This window comes from Pistacia vera, unplaced genomic scaffold, assembly GCF_008641045.1.
Source record: "Pistacia vera cultivar Batoury unplaced genomic scaffold, PisVer_v2 Contig214, whole genome shotgun sequence".
NCBI classification, from domain to species: domain Eukaryota; kingdom Viridiplantae; phylum Streptophyta; class Magnoliopsida; order Sapindales; family Anacardiaceae; genus Pistacia; species Pistacia vera.
The window spans coordinates 1,785,889-1,803,902 of NW_022196018.1; the positions used below are offsets into that span (position 1 = coordinate 1,785,889).

At 38.5% G+C, this 18,014-nt stretch overlaps 2 protein-coding genes across 2 annotated transcripts; one reads left to right on the forward strand and one right to left on the reverse strand.

Moving 5' to 3' along the window:
- Positions 1-12,387: 12,387 nt before the first annotated feature.
- On the reverse strand, positions 12,388-15,018 carry LOC116129778 (probable inactive shikimate kinase like 1, chloroplastic). Its single transcript, XM_031415514.1, has 10 exons — positions 14,752-15,018; positions 14,052-14,098; positions 13,743-13,797; positions 13,569-13,641; positions 13,393-13,480; positions 13,174-13,256; positions 12,961-13,060; positions 12,776-12,842; positions 12,628-12,692; positions 12,388-12,546 (listed from the first exon to the last, which is right to left on the reverse strand). Exons 1-10 carry the CDS (start codon positions 14,939-14,941, stop codon positions 12,478-12,480), a joined length of 837 nt encoding a protein of 278 aa, XP_031271374.1. The 5' UTR covers positions 14,942-15,018; the 3' UTR covers positions 12,388-12,477.
- A 652-nt stretch (positions 15,019-15,670) lies between these two features.
- LOC116129829 lies at positions 15,671-16,791 on the forward strand. Its single transcript, XM_031415558.1, has 3 exons — positions 15,671-16,229; positions 16,502-16,566; positions 16,687-16,791. The coding sequence occupies exons 1-3, from the start codon at positions 15,719-15,721 to the stop codon at positions 16,789-16,791; spliced, it is 681 nt and encodes a 226-aa protein (XP_031271418.1). The 5' UTR covers positions 15,671-15,718.
- Positions 16,792-18,014: the final 1,223 nt, after the last annotated feature.

Below are 18,014 nucleotides of genomic sequence, written 5' to 3' on the forward strand. Positions count from 1 at the left end.
ATGACTTTATATTCGCTCTTCATTCAAAATTTCTAATCAATGAGTTTTACTTGCGAACAAATAGCTCGTGGTCTTGAAATCGAGCGAACTAGCACCAAAAACAAGGAGATCCCCCGGGTACAGGATGTTACTTCTCTCGAAGTACCTCCAATTCTCCAAGATACCGTGGTGGACATCCCCTCGACGTCTCAGCTCGATCCAGCTATGATGAATTACCTAGAGAGGTTCAACAATACTCTCCAAACGGTTAACCAAATGTTAGATTGTTTGGATCAGGTCATACCACCCAATTCTAACAAGGCAGTACCACTTCCAAAAACGTCTGTAGTCGCGCTAAAGCGTGGAAACGAGCGAAAGCTCCTACCATGCGCACTACAGTGCTTAAAAATAAGAGAAAGTAAGTGGCTAACAATGGGCCAAAAGGCTTAAAAGGGCCAATGAATACCAGTCGTGAAGCAAGTAGAATACGTGTAGCTTTGCGACTGCGATATGTCACATCATGAGCCATCTCACGCCATATCGCATAGGCACCCCCACAAGAGTACATGGCATGGAGATTCCTATTATCGTCAGAATAATGGTTCCGACCATCACTGCGAAGGAAATACCTATCATCTGCGGGTTAGTTTTGACCACTGTGGAGGTCGAGATAACTCCCAAAGCCATTCAGTGCCTTCACATGGCTCCAGCCAGCATGTGCCAAGGTATGCCGAAGGCTCCGACTGAGGCGTGGAGGAGTCTGATCTACGGTCTTTCCTTAATCACAATTGTAGGGAGAGAACCCACATTATAGAGAGTGATCCCCAGGTGGCTTCGCTTTCTCAAATTGAGAGTTACAACGAGCTCTGGATCAACTTAGAGCTCAGCAGAATGAGTGGGGGCAAGTCGTTGAGGCGTCTCCTTTTTCTCTGGTAGTTTTGACTACTCATCTCTCATCAAGGTTTAGAATGCCCGACATGCCAGCATTTGATAGGAATTTTGATCCGTAGGATCATCTCTATCAGTTTAACGACCCCATAGAGCTTCACCAAGTTTCTAACTTGGCAAAATGTCACTGTTTAGCAGTGACTTTGACTACCCATGCTAAGCATTAGTTTAGATCGCTTCTACCAGGATCTATAAACTCGTGGCAGCAGATGAGTTCATTATTTTTTAGACACTTTTAGGCTAATTAGAAGTTCTCAATGCCATTGAGCTATCTTAGCAACATACGGCATGAGAAGAATGAATCCCTTCAGTTCTATATCGACAAGTTCCATAGGGAGCTGAATAAGGTGGCTAATACACCCGAAGATTCAGTTCAAACTCTTATTATTGCAAGAATTCTTCCGCAAATTGACTTGTGGAAGAAACTGCAATCTAAGGACGATATTTCCCTCACTCGCTTCTACAACCTCAGTGAGAAATATCTTAGGATTAAAACTTTCGTGGCTGCTTTGAACTGCCATTACCCCGATCCTTTGACCAACGCTCTCAATCCGAGGAAGAAAAATCGAGGGGAGAGTAGTAGAAGATCTGATCGCAACTGGGCTAATGACGATCAGAGAAATGGAAGAAAACAACGGTTCGAGCCCAAGAAATCTTATGTCTAAGTCCCTCGTCGTGATCGCGACAAGAATTTGTTCACTTCATTGAATGCATCGGTATCAACTATTTTGGATAAATCAGAATAAGTTAATCTGCTCGGAGAGCTAGAGCCCATGAAAAATCCTCCTTCTATAAGAAATAACAAGAAGTATTGTCATTATCATCGAGATAATGGACACCATACCGATGAATGTCGAGCTTTTAAGCAGGCTATTGAAGACCTCATTAAAAAGGGGTACTTAAAGAAGTATGTTGATGGTCCAACTCCTACTCGGGAGAAGGAGTGGGAGTTGGACCAAAAGGCCGATGGGAAGAGGCATCGTGGTCACAAGGGTCTCTACTTCATTGGGATTATATTCGAAGGACCATACCTCGCCAAGAATTCTTGAGGTGCTCTGGAGAAGTACACTCGAGAAGCTCGTTATGATCCCATGAGTGTATTAAACACGGCGCCGCAACTTGCTAAGGTGCATAGAGAGGAAGAAATTACCTTCTCAGAGAAATTCATCGTACGATTGCGTACCCTCATGAGGATGTACTCGTCATCGCGGCTAAAATAGGTTGATTCCATAGAATGTTGGTGGATAATGGGAGCGCCGTGAACATCCTATTTCAGCGAGCATTCAAGGAAATGCAATTGGAAGAGGAAGATCTGAAGCCTGCCTCTATCCCCCTCTATGACTTTATTGAGGATCATCTTATTCCCAAGGGAATAATTGCACTTCCTATCACTTTGGGTGAGACCCACGAAGTGACTAAGATGACAGAATTTCTAGTGGCAGACTATCCATTCGCTTTTAATGGCATATTGGGACGACCTCTACTCCAAAATTTTAAAGCTGTCACTTTCATCTATCATCTGAAGATGAAATTTCCTACTCCAATAGGATGTGAGGAAGTCAAGGGGTCTCAGCGTGAATCTCGCGATTGCTATGTAAGAGTAGTGTAGATGGCATGCAAAGGGAAAAGAAAGCCAATGGGCGTTCCTAAGCAGGCTATGACAATCAGCAAGATCAAACCACAGTCAGGTCCAATGAAAGACAGCATAGATCCTCATGTTCAGGAGGAGTATTCCCATAGTAGGCTTGTTGAGGCGTTATCTGAGGTATCAATCGACCAGAATGAACCGACTCATGTGTTAAGAATCGAAAGTAATTTCAGCCCTCAGCTTGCTACTGATCTAACAAGCTTCCTCAGTCAACCTACCTAGTTTATCACAAATCGAGGATTGTACTACTACAAAGTCATGCCTTTCAGTCTGAAAAACGATAGGGTGACCTGCCAGCGTTTGGTTAACCGTATGTTTTTCAAGCAAATTGGCAAATCAATAGAGGTTTATGTCAATGACATGTTGGTCAAATTGCATGTTGCTTCAGATCACATAGCTAACCTTGCGAAAATGTTTGATATACTCCGGAGATATAGAATGAAATTTAATCCTCTTAAGTGTTCATTCAAAGTATCCTTAGGGAAATTCCTAGGGTATATGGTTAACCATCGGGAAATTGAAGTCAACCCCAAGAAGATTAAAGCTTTCCTAAATATGAAAAGTCTCGCCAATCAAAAGCAAGTTCAGAGCTTGAATGGGAGAATAGCGGCTCTCAGACACTTCATATCGAGAGCAACAGATTGTTGTTTGTAGTGCTTCAATATACTCAGGGCCAACAAGAGATTTGAATGGACTCCAGAGTGTGAGCGATCCTTCTAGAGTATAAAAAAGCATCTCGAAAAAGCCCCTCTTCTATCTAAGCCTACTCCAAAGGAAATCTTATTTCTCTATCTATCCATCTCTAAGTATGCTATCATCACATCTCTCATTCAGGAAGAGAGTAGAATTCAGTGGCCAGTGTATTACACGAGCAAACAACTACTAGACGTTGAAGCACGGTATCCAGAGATGGAACGGTTAGCTTATGCCTTGCTGATCGCTTCCAGGAAGCTGCGACCTTACTTTCATGCCCACACCATTAATGTATTAACCAACTACCCACTCAGACAGGTCCTTTAGAAGCCAGAGTTTTCGGATAAGTTGCTCAAGTGGGCTATGAAACTAAGCCAGTTCAATCTGCATTATAGACCGAAGTCGTAACTAAAGGGCAGGTTGTTGCTGACTTCATTTCGAAGTTCTCTTATCAGCCTGATCAGGAACCCGAATAGCCGACTAGTAAAGTTTTCTAGGAAAATATTTGGAACTTATAAACCTAGAGTCCCTATGTTGATGGGTCTTCAAATAGGAGAAGAGTCGGAACTGGTTTTCTACTCATTAGCCCTGAGGGGACTCGCAGTTATGGAACTCTTAGGTTTGAATTCAAAGCTATGAATAATGAGGTCAAGTATGAGGCGTTATTTGTTGATCTGCGACTAACAAGAGAAATGGGGTCAGATATGATCGACATCAACAGCGACTCCCAACTGGTTGTCAATAAGATTCTAGGAGAGTATCAAGCCAAAGAAGAGAATATGATCAGTTACTTAAAGAAAGTCAAGGTTGCACTTGAAGTCAAGCATTATATGATCAAGCAAGTCCCAAGAGAGAGTAATTCTATCGCAGATGATTTGACAAAGATAGCCTTTTCGCTAGACTCTGACACGCCAAACAGTATTCTGATTAAGTACATCAAAGTTCCCAACATCAGCTCACTTGATCAGGTCGTAGCCACAACTGAATTTGTTTCCTAAATGACTCCGATTATTTAGTATCTCAGAGATAGGGTTCTTCCTAACAGCAAGACTGAGGCAAGACTCTTGCGAACTAAAGTTGCTCGTTACACTCTCATCAGAGATCAGTTATATAAGCCAAGGTTTAGCACTACCCTCATCCGATGTATAACAGATAATGAAGCAAACTATATCATGAGAGAGATACATGAAGGGATCTGTGGTAATCACACTGCCGCACGATCTCTCGCTAATAAGATTATCCGTCAGGGATATTATTGGCCCCTACTTCATAAATATGTCTTCAACTTTGTAAAGAAATGTGATAAGTGTCAAAGATTCACGAACATCTCGCGAGCTCCTTCCCACCAGTTAACAACGATGACTAGTCATTGGTCATTCTCTATGGGGGGAATTGATCTCATCGAACTCATGCCAACCGGTAAAGGTGGCGTCAAATATGCAGTGGTGATGCGTGTTTCCTACAACATGCAATATGTAGCAAGTATACTATTCGCACAAGTAATATAATGATGAGTGAGTATCGTTCCCACGAGGATTGTTAGTTAAGCACTAGGTTTCCTACTATTCTTAAGTTGGAGCAATCGATTTCTTTGGATTAATAGGAGCTATTTCTAATTAAAACTGAACAATAAATTTTAAACTATAATTTACGAAGAGTGCGAGATGAAAAACACGGATAAAAATTAATTCAAGTAAAACGGGTAGGGTTTTGACTTCATTCGGATTTTATGGGAAAAACCTATAAATTAAACTAAATTCATACTCATATGTATTGATTGTAAATCGAACTCTCCTAAGTGTTAAACATACCTTCTCAGGCTATGTTTCCCTACTCTTCCTTATCAACTTTCCGCACCCAACAATTTGAAAGTTAACAAATCCAAGCTCATTAAGCATAAGAATCCTACAATGATTTCATTGATTTTTGAATCTATCTCTAGCATCCAATACTACAATGGTGATTAACCCAAGATTCCTAACATGATTCATTTCTCAATCTCACCATGTTCATCACATATAAGCATTAAAAATTCAGACTAAACACACAATCCAAGCATAATCAAATGAAAATAAAACAATAAATCACTTAACCCATTAAAATCCGAATTACAATCAAAACCATAACCCAAAATGGGTTAGTTCATGGCTAAATCAACAACAAAATTGAAAGAAACGAAAATACTAAAGTTTAACATAATGAAAATAAAAGAAAAGATAAGAAATCTCCCCAAAATGATGAATCCTCTGGTTTGAAATCGAATCTTAACACTTGTTCGACCTCACAATTACTCAAAATGAACTCTAAGAAAATGTAAAAATGCTGCTCTAACCCTCTTCGACCTCTCTCAAAAAGGCTAAGTGTCTCTTTTATACCTCGCCCAAATTCTCCAGAAAAAAACACGCACAAAGTAAAACTGTGCGTTTTACAAAACTGGAATTTACGACCGTCGCCGCGGCGAAGAGAGAAGCAGATATGTTCATGTCTGGCGTACTTCGCCGCGGCGAAGCTTGTTGAAAAGTTCTGAAATTACAGAACTGCCACTCTGCTTGCGTCTTTGCTTGATTCTTCGATCCTCGGTACTCTCCCTTGGAAGCAAGCTTCATAGTGCTTTATTCTGCTTCAGAACTCTCCCAACTTCTGAGATCCGCTTACTTCTGAGTTTAGAATTTCCAATTTTGTCCTTATTTGCTCCAAAATGTCCATTTTAACTTGAAACACGAAATGTAAAGAATTAAGCAACAATTCGGGTTAAAATAAACTAGAAAGTACCTGAAATCCGACTAAAAAGTCTAATGAAAATGGTGTAATCCACGGATTATCAAGTGGTCATAATGGATTATTTCACTTAGTGGGTTGAAGCAGAGCCTTTGGCCGTGATCACTACGAAGAAGCTCAAAGACTTCGTCTTTAAGAATATAGTGTGTTACTACAAGATCCCTCATACACTCATCTCTGATAACGGAAAACAGTTCGATAATGAGGAATTCACGTAGTTTTGTGAAGAGCTGGGGATTCATAAGAAATTTGTCTCAGTAGCAAGACCGCAAGCTAATTATCAAGTTGAAACTGTCAACAAAACTATCAAACACACATTAAAGGTCAAGCTTGGCGCAGTCAAGGGCAATTGGGTCTATGATCTCCCAGAAGTTCTATGGGCATATAGAACGACTCTGAGAACCTCTACTTCAAAAACACCCTTCTCATTAGCGTATGGCTGCGAAGCAATAGTGCCAATGGAAGTAGGAGCTAGTTCGCTTCAGAGAGATTTTTATAATGAAACACTCTTGCATGCAAGTCTTGACTTAGTTGAAGAACACCGCGACAAGACTCGGTTAAGGATAGCTTCCTACTAGCAACGGACAAAAAGATTCTTTAACTCTAAAGTCAGAAGAAGAGACTTCCAGGTTGGCGACCTGGTGTTAAAAGAAATCCTTCTCGGTACAAGAAAACCAAGTGCTAGGGTATTAGGACCTAACTGGGAAGGCCTATATCGCGTCACAAAAGTGGTACGACCTGACATGTATCACCTCAAAAGACTTAATGGTTCTAAAGTACCACAAGTTTGGAATGTTGAACACCTTCGCCCTTATTATCAATATTTCTGAACTCATTTATAGCTTGATCAGTTTTTTACTTGTAAATTTTTCATTATTGTAAATGCTGTGAATAAAATTATCCCAAATCTTCTTAAAGAATCACTTGTGTCGTGATCTCAAGTTTTACATAATCTTATTATTTACAATGTCTTACAAGTTTTATGATCAGATATGCTATTTTTTTTGTGAAATACTTAAGTTATAAAAGTGCTGTTACAAGTGGTCAAAAGTTTTTTTATATATTTCAAAAATATTTACAAAGGACGATCTGAAGCTACATCAAAAGATAGTCCAAAAGACTTTATTCGAGCAGAGAAGAGAACGATCATTGGTCTTGATTATCAGGATCCTTGACTTCAGTCACCACGACCATCGAGTCGTTCAGTTGATCATTGACCTCTTGGTCGTTCGCTTGGTTTCCAGGGACTTCTATTTCTTGTTGATCGTCCTCTAGAGTAGGCTCTTGTTCTTTTTACGCTTTGATAGATTTTACGGAAGCAAGAGCAACTTGATACTCCTCGGGGAGATCAAAGATATCCATGTTATGATTGTTCGGCCGCAAGCTATAAATAGCTTGCAGCGCCTAATGAGCAACATTCCTCTTCATTTCAAGGTTATGTTGCTTCATCTACTCAGTTAGCGATGTGATTCGCCCATGAGCCAGTTCGAGATTTGTCTGCCTCGCTCTATTCTCTTTTTCTGAGTTTTCCCATAACTTAGCTCGAGTCTTTTCTATAGCATTTTCGCGCTCTAAGCTCTTTTGCAGCTCCTTTTTCTCTTTGGCCCAACTCCTTAGTGAGTCTCGCTATTGTTAGTTGGAGCCTCTTGTTGTCGTCATCCTTCTGTTGGGGCTCAGTCTTCTAGAAGTCTGCTACTCGCAGAGCAGAATTCCTTTCAGTCAGATACATATTCGCCTGAATGTGGGCAGCCTTTGCCTCTTCGTCTGAATTCGCAAGATCTTACTTCAGCTTAGCAATCTCCTCCTTCATCTCGTGGAGCTTGCCAAAAGAGTTGATCTTCATCTTGTTGTGGGCCACATTCAGGGCAAGCAAAGACTGCATAGAAAGGAATAAAGAGTTAGTTTTTTTCTTCAAAAGCTAAAGGATCGACTTATACGAACGGGTTCTCGAAAAGAACAAGCCATCTTACCTGACTTTGTATTTGGAGTGCAGTGGCCACCAGATTGGTAGGTCGAGAGGCCACGTACTTGTCAAAGGTTGTGGCAAGTTGACAGTCCAAAAAGGTGTAAACCATTGGCCGCAAGTGGTTTGCTAGTTGCCCTAAAAGATCCGACACAGATATGTCGAGCCTTGTTGCAGCAGGGACCTCCTCCACATATTCCTTGTCTACTTCCACCTAAGCGGTTGTGGTTGCTCTTTCTTTCCCTTGCAAGCTCCTAGGGGCAGTCGAGGTCTCAAAATCACCCTTTGAGTTCGTCCTCGCAGAGAAGAGTTGATAGGGCTGTAACCTATCTAGTAATATCTCTAAGCCTTCTGATTCAGACTTAGTTTCTTCTTCAGAGGGTATTGTCTTTCTTTTCTTTGTCCTTAGGGTCGTGGTCTTTTTCCTCGGTGGACGAGTAGTGGCAGGCTGGGGAGCTTTTCCACGTCGCTCAGCAGGTGGTTGCCTTTCGGCACTAATTTGTATTTCCATTACAAGGATATCACTGGAGGTTGCTCCAGCTAGTCCAATTGGGTTGATTCTTGGGAATGCAAACCATACTTCTTTGTCGTTTTCACAACCTTCAGTGGCATAGCTGCTGCATGGCATAATGGACACGTCAGTAAAAAGGGTCTTCTTTTGTTAAAAAAACTTAAGTTTTTTTCTGTGAAAGAAATACTTACAAGCTGAACCATCCAAATATGCATTGGGACTAAAAAACCTGTATTTCTAAAGGTTAGCAATAGTCAGAAGCAGCTTTGCGTCGCGACTCTGGTTGGGTAGTAGACCAAATGCTTCAATGCGGCTGCGATTAGCTAGCACCGACAATCTGGTCATTTTGTTTTCTACAAGAAAGCCAAAGGTTTATTAGCCTAATAAATTAAGGAAAAGTTAAAGTTAAAAGATAAGTGATCTGTAAATTAAAAGGAAAACCTACTCGGTTCCTTAAATTTACAGACTTCATCGTACTCAAAGAAAAAAATATTTGGTTTCATAAGCCTCTACGTTGCTAAGGTAACCAAATATCCCTCCCTCGATCATTAATCACTTAGAGAGGTAGTACGAATCATTGTCTTTACTCTTCTTTAAGTAATAGGCACAGCTGAGCTCTTCTATTGTTGGCTCACCAAGGTTGTGTTCACCAAATGCAATATACATAGCAACCGCTATTATATATGCATTTGGCGTCATTTGATCGCATACTAGTCTATTGCTTTCTGAATTTTGTCCTTCGTGAGAATTGATCATATCACCTTTACGGGACCCATCGAGGTACCCGATGTTTGTGAGCTTCCGGGACCCGCTAAGGTACTTAGTGGTTGCGAGCTTCCCTCTCTAACTGTTCTCGCCTTAAGGGTGTCCATTGCCCTTAGAGTCTGTAAAGGTGCGACATGTAGGTGTTACTCAAACTCTGCATAATTTACCTCATATGACGACTCAGAAGAGTAAAAGAACCCTGGTTTCTCTTCCATAACCGCCAAAAACCCTAAAAGTTCTTAAGGATAATTTTCTAAAGATCTATGCCCTAGGTTTTGACTCTTAAAAGTGTTTCTTTCTAAACACTACCCAAGAATGTTCATCATCTAAGCCTATCAGACGTCTATACCCACCATTATTGTAAAAACTAAACCTTTTGAAAAAAATGAAAAAGAGAAAAAGGGAAGAAAATTTCTTTACCTCTTGATTGCTGGGAACGGAGGCTCTGTCATAACGTTGAGTGTGCATTAACTAGGAAGAAGAGTGTGCATTAACTAAGAAGAAGATGAACTAATTTTTTGAGGGCAAAAACGTTGTTTTCTCTCTAAAAAATTTAGTTCTGTGAAAACCTTAGAATGAGCTTTGGGTTTTATAAGGTGGAAGATGACGTTTGGTTTCTTTTATAGGCGACGTTTGGGCGGGAACGCGCTTCCAACCGCTAATTGTGACCACGTGTCACCAATCTGCACGAAGAGTAACCTTCATGCTTCATGAAGATTAATCGGCGCTTCCCTGTATCGAAATTGCCTAGCGTCGACATGATTATCTCCTCCATATTAAATGTGTCATCATCTGCATTTAATGCTTCAAAAGGGAATGTCGTTTCAGCGTGGCTTGCATTTAATGCTCATTGCTGACACTTATTGCGCAGAGACATGTCTGTCAGATAAAGCTTATTTTATTGACCAAGACAACTGTCAAGCACAACGAATAGCATCTAAGGAGTTTGTTCAAATAAGGCATTTCTTTTTACATGTCAGACTCTAACATCGAATGAGATGATTCTCAGTTTTCGACAACAAAATGTTCCAAGACTTTTTAGGTCGTGAATGACAGATAGAGTTTGAAACACATTTTCATAGCACTGGACATGATATAATTCAGGTCGTTAGACCTTTGTGAACAATCACACTAGGTCGCTTGTGTAATTCTCGAAATTCATGTCATGATCTGCACCCAGTTCGTTGGTCAGATCAAGTCATCAGCCTCATGTCGTTTGTAACAATGTGGTTGCTCTCAACTGTTAGCTCAAGCAGATATTCCCCGAGACAAGTCAGATCACGGCATAATCATGAAGTTCTCAAGATTCAATCCTTGAACCTTAAGAACTGAGGAGCTGTTGTTATGCCTAAAAAACCAGGGCTAACGTAAGCTTACATCAGCAAGTACCAATCAGAGTTCAAGAAGACTTTGCACCGTCCAAGTGCTGCCACGTCAACCCATGACAAAAAGAATACAGTTGTCATCAACTTAGCAGATTCAAGTTTTGTCTATGAGTGACTAAAGACCGCACACTTGTCCAAACCCCAGATAATTTGAGAATATTTCCTAAGTTATCAGCCAATGGGAGGTAAGGAAGGACTTATACAGCACCTATCCACTTGCAGATTTGTAATCATTATCTTGAATTCCTCTACTATAAATAGAGGACTCCCCCTCTTGTTTTTGGGATTCTGATTCTGAACCTTCATTCTAATTCTGATTGTAATCTTTATTTTCAGAGCAAAGATAACCTACAAGAAAAAGACTGACTTAATGTTCTCTCTGAATACTCAGTTATTGTACCTTTGCTCATTGTTCGCTGTATGCGACTTATTGTAATCTCTATTCTCTCATATATAAAAGAAACAGTAGACGTAGGAATCGTTTTATGCATCCGAACCACTTTAAAAATCATTTCTCATTTATTATTCAGTTTTTTCATTCAATTATATTGATTAGCTCTTGAATCAATCATATCACTTGTAATTTCTAAGAACAACTTTGCACGTGTGGATCGTTGATGTCAAAATCACGCATCAACAAACCCTAATATACATTACAACCTCACCTTGCAAATTGCATATATAATATATTGAGATAAAGATGAAATGATCTATGTTCTTTAATAAACTAATCAAACGAAGGTAAGAATTATAATGAAATTCTTGAGAAAAGTATTGGCGAGGCAGGGGCAGTTCAAGTTGAATGAATTTGTGGATAAGTTATTATATATTTTCGGTAAGAGTCGCAATCATGTGCAGTGAGCAATAAGATTGGCGGTTTCAGGAGAAGGCAACACGTCTGCAAGGGAACTGGATTTCATCAGAATATTGAGCCGCGTGTATAGAGTTTGATGATACGAGGCCAACCACAGGTCATGGGGACTGACTCAACACTCGCTCTTCTTTGCTAAATTTTCTTATTCCAATGTGTACATATATATAAAAGCTGCAGCTGCTTCCTTCTTGTTTCGGCTCTTTCTAGGCACCACCCAATGAGGTGGGCCTTTGTCCAATTTTGACAAAGCCCTCTTATCAAGTCCAAGCCGACTCACATCACACGCATCAACATAACATTTCTCCATTTACCTAATAATTATAAAAAAGATCATGTTAGTAAATAATAAGAACATTATTCAACTGGGATAATTTAAAGGTTAATTTTAGTGATGTGTTACAGTGGTAATGGTGGACTTTTGAGATTGGTCACGTGATGGCTTGGGGGATCACATTCACACGACAAGCCGTATAAATTGGGATCAGGCTACCAAAACCAAGAACGTGCAATCCTGCAATATACGTGTGCCGTTTGCGATCAAGAGAGAACCATCCGCTAGATTTTTTAATAAAATTGGACCACAGCTATGGCATTATTATAACCTTCCTATATGATTTTGGTATGCATTATGAGAATCTCTTGTTATTTTTGCTTAATATTCAAATCCCACGTGAATATGTTTAAGGCTTAAGCATGGGATTATCTAGAATTAAGCCATTCTGATTATACTATTTGATTAATTTAATGTTCTATTAGTTTGATTACAAAGAGAGCGTAGAGCTTATCGAAACATTTGAATATCATGATGGTCAGCTTATCCAAGACAGGCACACGGCTCTTTACATATGGCTTTTTTTTTTTTTTTTTTTTTAATACAAAATTTTGAGATGTAATACTGCTGAAGCCTGAAGGAATGGAAGCAAACTTTTAAGTTTAAAAAGGTTTTGCCGCCTCTGCCAGCATCTTCTTTACTCTTGTAAGTTTTTCTATCTCCTTCAAAACCTGTAGATATTAGCAAAGAAATGGATTAATACAAATTACTAGATTTCAAGCCCTGAAAACCTTGCACTGTAATTTTCTTACCTCCATAGTCATGTCTTCTGTGGTTACGGCATCCAAGTCATCGTAGCCCAGTTGATTTGCTACCTCTGTTGAAAACAAGAAGCTGTAAGAAACATCGAAACATTACAATCGGTTACAGGATAAGTAAGAAAACTCATGAGGGTTATACTTTGGAGCGATATGGTTGCATCAGCAGTGGAATATCCACCTTTCATTTGTTGATATAATGCAGCTACCTGTGGCAATACCTGACTATCATTAGGCAGAACATAAAACTTGATAATCACTAAATGCTAAGTAGCTAAAATTTCATAAAGAGAAAACCACCTCAAAACCAGTTTCAGAAATTTATACCTCTGATGCAGTATCTTCACTCTGGTCCTCAACAACTCCCCTCGTCACCATGTCTAGTGGTACATCAATCCATATTGATACTCCATGTCTTAAAAGTGCCCTGTATTTGTTTATAAGCAAGTCAGCTAAAGTAGAGCACTCAAAGTATCCACCAGAGATGATTTAAAAGAGAAATTGCAGGTAGCTCAATCAGAAATTATTGCAATCTCATACAGATTAGTTGAACTCTGAACTGCACCATTTCCAGCACAAACTACTAGTCGACCCATGGATGATAATTGCTTCAATACTTCAGTCTGCGGTAACATGTCAATATAACGCCATCAGCAACATAGAAATTTTAAGAATGCAACTAATCTACCAATCTTGATGTATCAATAACTGAGCTTGAACAAATAAGCAACATAGGAGCACCAAGTATAAAACAATCACCTCAGCTTCCCGATAGCCCCTCTCATCACTCTCCCTGAAAGCTTTAGCAGCAGATTCACCACCAGCAGCTTCCAATACCAGACTATCACTGAATACAGAGCGACCAAAGAGTAAGCTGAGCTATTACATAGCTGTGGGATCTCCTCAAAATTTTAGCAGCCAAAACTCATAGATACCTATCAAAGTAATAATATCGCAATGAATCAGCTAGAAGCTTGCCCAAGCTGGTTTTTATTGAACTTGCCATCCCTTTGCATCAAACAAACCATCATAGCATATAGATAAGTACAAAGATTGGGATCAACATAATATTGAAGTATCCAAATGCACCGTTAGCTACTAATGCTTACCCACAAGAAATATGGAAGTTCCTTTCAGTTCAGGCAATATATCCGCTGCTTTCTTCTGAATCGAAATTGAGCATTTCAATAATCATAACCCAATACAATCACCAAGCAAGAACTAATTTTCGCTACTAGGACATATCAACAAATCTTAAGATATATCAATAAGCTTTTAGATCCAGTTTTGGTTCTCGATAAACAAAAACAAAAAATAAAATAAATATAGGGAAATGCATTATTAGAAAGTAAAGTCTTATATCCTCGCACACTCTCATATCAGTCAACAGGACCCAAAGTGTGTATGATGTATCTGACCTTTACTGCAAGAGATGGATCCTTCACAGCAACCTCAGCTACCGTATCTAACAAAGGTAAAGAAAAGTAAAATCATAGCAAACCAATAACGTACGATTGGTATTTAAGCATCTGGTAACCACATTCGTTATTGTTTTTGTTAAGAAAGAACACAAGTAAAGCGTAGAGAGTTATACAATTCTGGTAACTTAAATATATGAGTGAGAAGTAAAATCAAATGAAAAGAAATAGAAATTTAACTTTACTCTCGAATTTACTTTTTTAGAGAGAATTCAAACTACTCATTACATTTTTCAAATATACCCACTAAGCATATGAATGATGACAGGAAGAAAAAAGGAAAAAAAAAAAAAGACAATATTATATAGTTGCTACTCTACAGTCTACACAACTCTTCTTTACTCTTTCATTTCTCTCAACATTCAAATTACGCAGCTTCGAACTTCACTTTTATCAATTTTTGTTCAATTATCTTCTCTTCTGACCTCATTCATAAATTCAAATTTAACTAAAAAATCTAATTGCCAACCAACTTATGAATTGAACCATGCGAAGCAAAGCAATGCCTAATATTATTTTTCTTCAACATATTTACAAACACTTGGCGTAGATACAAACAACTCAAGAAAACCCCAAATAAAACTGAAAACTATCAAAAGCCCACAAAAGAAAATACAAGTCAAGAGCGAAAGGAGCTCACTGGAAGTATTCTCGTTGGAAAGACAGCAAGTGACGAAACGAGGATTTCGTACAGTAGAATGAGAAATAACAGAAAAGTGAAGTGAATTTCGAACTGATGCGTGGCTTTGAAGCAAAGGGCTGTGAAATCGAAGGAGTTTTGGACAATTATTAATCAATTTCATAGACATAGTAGTTGTTGTTATCTCCATGGATGTACGTGTTATCAGTTTGCAATCTACTTCGCTTTGCTGAAAGCTCAGGAATAAAGATTTTTCCTTGAAAACAAACAAACAAACAAACAAAAAAAAACCTCTAATGGAGTCGATCGTTAACAGCCCAAACATAATTCGAGCAAAACCCAATAAAAAAGCCCAGTCCATGCAAAATTCTTTTATAATTATCAATCAAATACTATTTTGATGAATGTAAAATGGAGAAATTAGTCTAAATAGCCACTTTTAGATTAGTCTAAATAACTTCTTTTAGTGAGATAAAGCTGTAATTGGGATAAAATATCGGGTATTTTAATGTTATAATTGGCTCAATATCATGTCCGAACTATGTAGAGGTAGAGCCATATTCTAGACATAAGAAAAAAATGTTACACTCCTAACTTATGCCATATATATAGCAGAAATAGATGGGTGAGGAATGCTCAATGGATTAAATTAATTCTGCTGTTAAAAATTTATGGTTAGCTTCTAGGAGGTAACTATTGTTTCCTAAAGCCCAATTCAATCAGAAAAAATAAAAATAAAACAAACTATTTTGTTTAAATCACAAAACCACTTTTACTGTTTTTCTTGTTTATCAAACTGACTCCGGAACCCTCGTTTCGTCCTCTCTTCCTGATCCAACATTGATTTTGTTGCAACTCTGTTGTATTATACAAATGCAAGGCCTTGCAGAGCAATAATAATAATTAATAATAATAATAATCTTAATTAGCTTGATTAATTATATTACAGCAAGGTTTCTTCTCCTCCATGTGCATGGGTTGTGGCATTTCAAAGTTTGATCATGAAGAGGCAGGTCCGACGTTCAACCGCCTGACGAAACGAAACGTTCCGCATTCCAATATCGAGAATGACGGCACCCTCGCGTCGGAGCAGCTGCTGCAAGAATATGGCGCCAAAGATGAATCCTCACCCGATCGTAATATTAACAATGATCGCAAAAGTGTTTCTTCTTGGACGGGTAATAAGTTAGAACCGGACGTTCAAGATCAGGTGAATGCAAAGAATAACGGTGGTGGCATGTCCGCGGGTGGTTCAAAAGATCATCTAGGAGGATTTGACAGGAAAATTAAAGTGACGGCGGGGGAGGAGCGTGGTGGTGACGGTGGAGGTGGAGGTTATAATAATAGCAGTGAGAGGGAGAAAAATGAAGAAGAAAATGTATGGTTTTGTGATAGAGAAGATGAGATCGCTGGCCCTGCATCGCCAAGTTTCAGGGAATACTGCGTCGACCCAATGGATGATATTAATGAAGGAGAAGGTTTTCTACATTAATTTTTTTAATTTGTGGATTTATTATATGACATAATCTTGGGAAATGTTAATTATATTATGTTATTAGTGAAAATAATTTTTAATTATTAAGATAGGCGGAGAGGAATAATGCTGAAAATAAAAATCAATATTAGAATTTATTTAATCTTCTTGATATACTCTAATCGTTTAGCAGTTTTATCATAAAGTAATTAATTATCTGTTCTGTTGTATTAAATATTCTGAAATCGTTTAATACTACTTAATTTAAATTTGCAGGTATGATTGGTGCAAAAGGAGAGACCGACAAGGCACAAGCAGAGAGATACCTCACTGCCGAAACGGTAATTAATATATTTCACATATTAAGTACATATTTAATCGTGTTCTTTAAAATAAAGAGTATATTTTATATAAATAAAAAATATTTTTATTAATTTATTGTCTCCATTAAAAAGGTGCAGGGATCGGAAGTAGCTGAACCAAGGAAGAGAAGGAGATCACCGGGAAGAGGATTAATTAAGAGTGCCATTCAGAGGCCAGCTGGATGGATGCAACGCCAGAAGTAACAAACTTTAATTAGCTCTGTAACCTTAAATCTCATGATTTATTTTATGTTAACCCCTTGGAATTAAAAAGCTGACTGATCATATTAAATTTCTCTTCATATTTTTTTTCCCATCGACAACTGTACGTTCTCATCAGTTCTAAGCATGATTTTTCTTTTGGTATATAAATTACGTAATTGCTTATTGATTTGACAGGAGAGGTCCCTACCACTTTCCCAAATGAAAGAATCAGAAAGTCTGAACAAAAACCAGTCTAAATAACGTACAGTAGAAAATGCGGCTTTTGAAAATGGCGGATTATGAGCCTATCGTACTTGGTCCCTTAGGCTTTAAGAAACACGTCTTTTGACCATAGAAAGTCCAATTCAAAACAACAATATCTACCATTTTGTCTTCTGTATCCATCACCTCCTTAATTTTTCTCCTGGACCGTCACTGAGAACCCCATCATCCCTTTTGATTTTCAACTTTTAACTCATAAAAGAATCACCACATACGTAAGCATTATATAATATTTAACTCTTAATAAATTAATTTAGACTCTTCCACTACTAATCTGGATCAACCATTAATTAAATTGTGGGAGGGCTCCACTCTTTATATATATATATATAGCAATCCAATTTGAATAAATGTAGAGATGCTTTTGTGATAAAACGTGTTTAGGGATTCATTTTTTGACGAACGATTTCAAAGTAAATATGGGTGTATTTGTTTTCCTATTTTTACTCTATCCTATTTTTATCATTTCTAAAATACATATTTGTTTTTTTATTCTAAAAATACTATTATATTTTATTCAATTTTTTTAAACCCCTCAAGTTTGTTAATTTAACTAAACACCCAAAAAAATTTAGAAATTGACAAAAACATCCCTATTCACCCACATTTGTCAGATTCTAATCACCACCATGGCCGAAATCTGGTATAATGATGCACTACCGGCTAGATCTGGCCGGTAGTGCGTAGATATGGCCTTTTTCGATCAGATCCATCGTGGATCTGGCTGGAAAAGGCCAGATCTTTGGCCGTAGCTAGTTGTCAACGACGGCCAAGATATGGTCGTCATTGACGACCAAACACGATTAGATTTGGCCGTCAATGGCCAGATCTAGTCGTAGATCTAGCTTTTTTCAACCAGTTCCACAGTGGATTTGGCTGGAAAAGGTCATCTTAGCGCACGACAAGCCAGATCCAGCTGGTCGTGTGTCAATATGGCGACT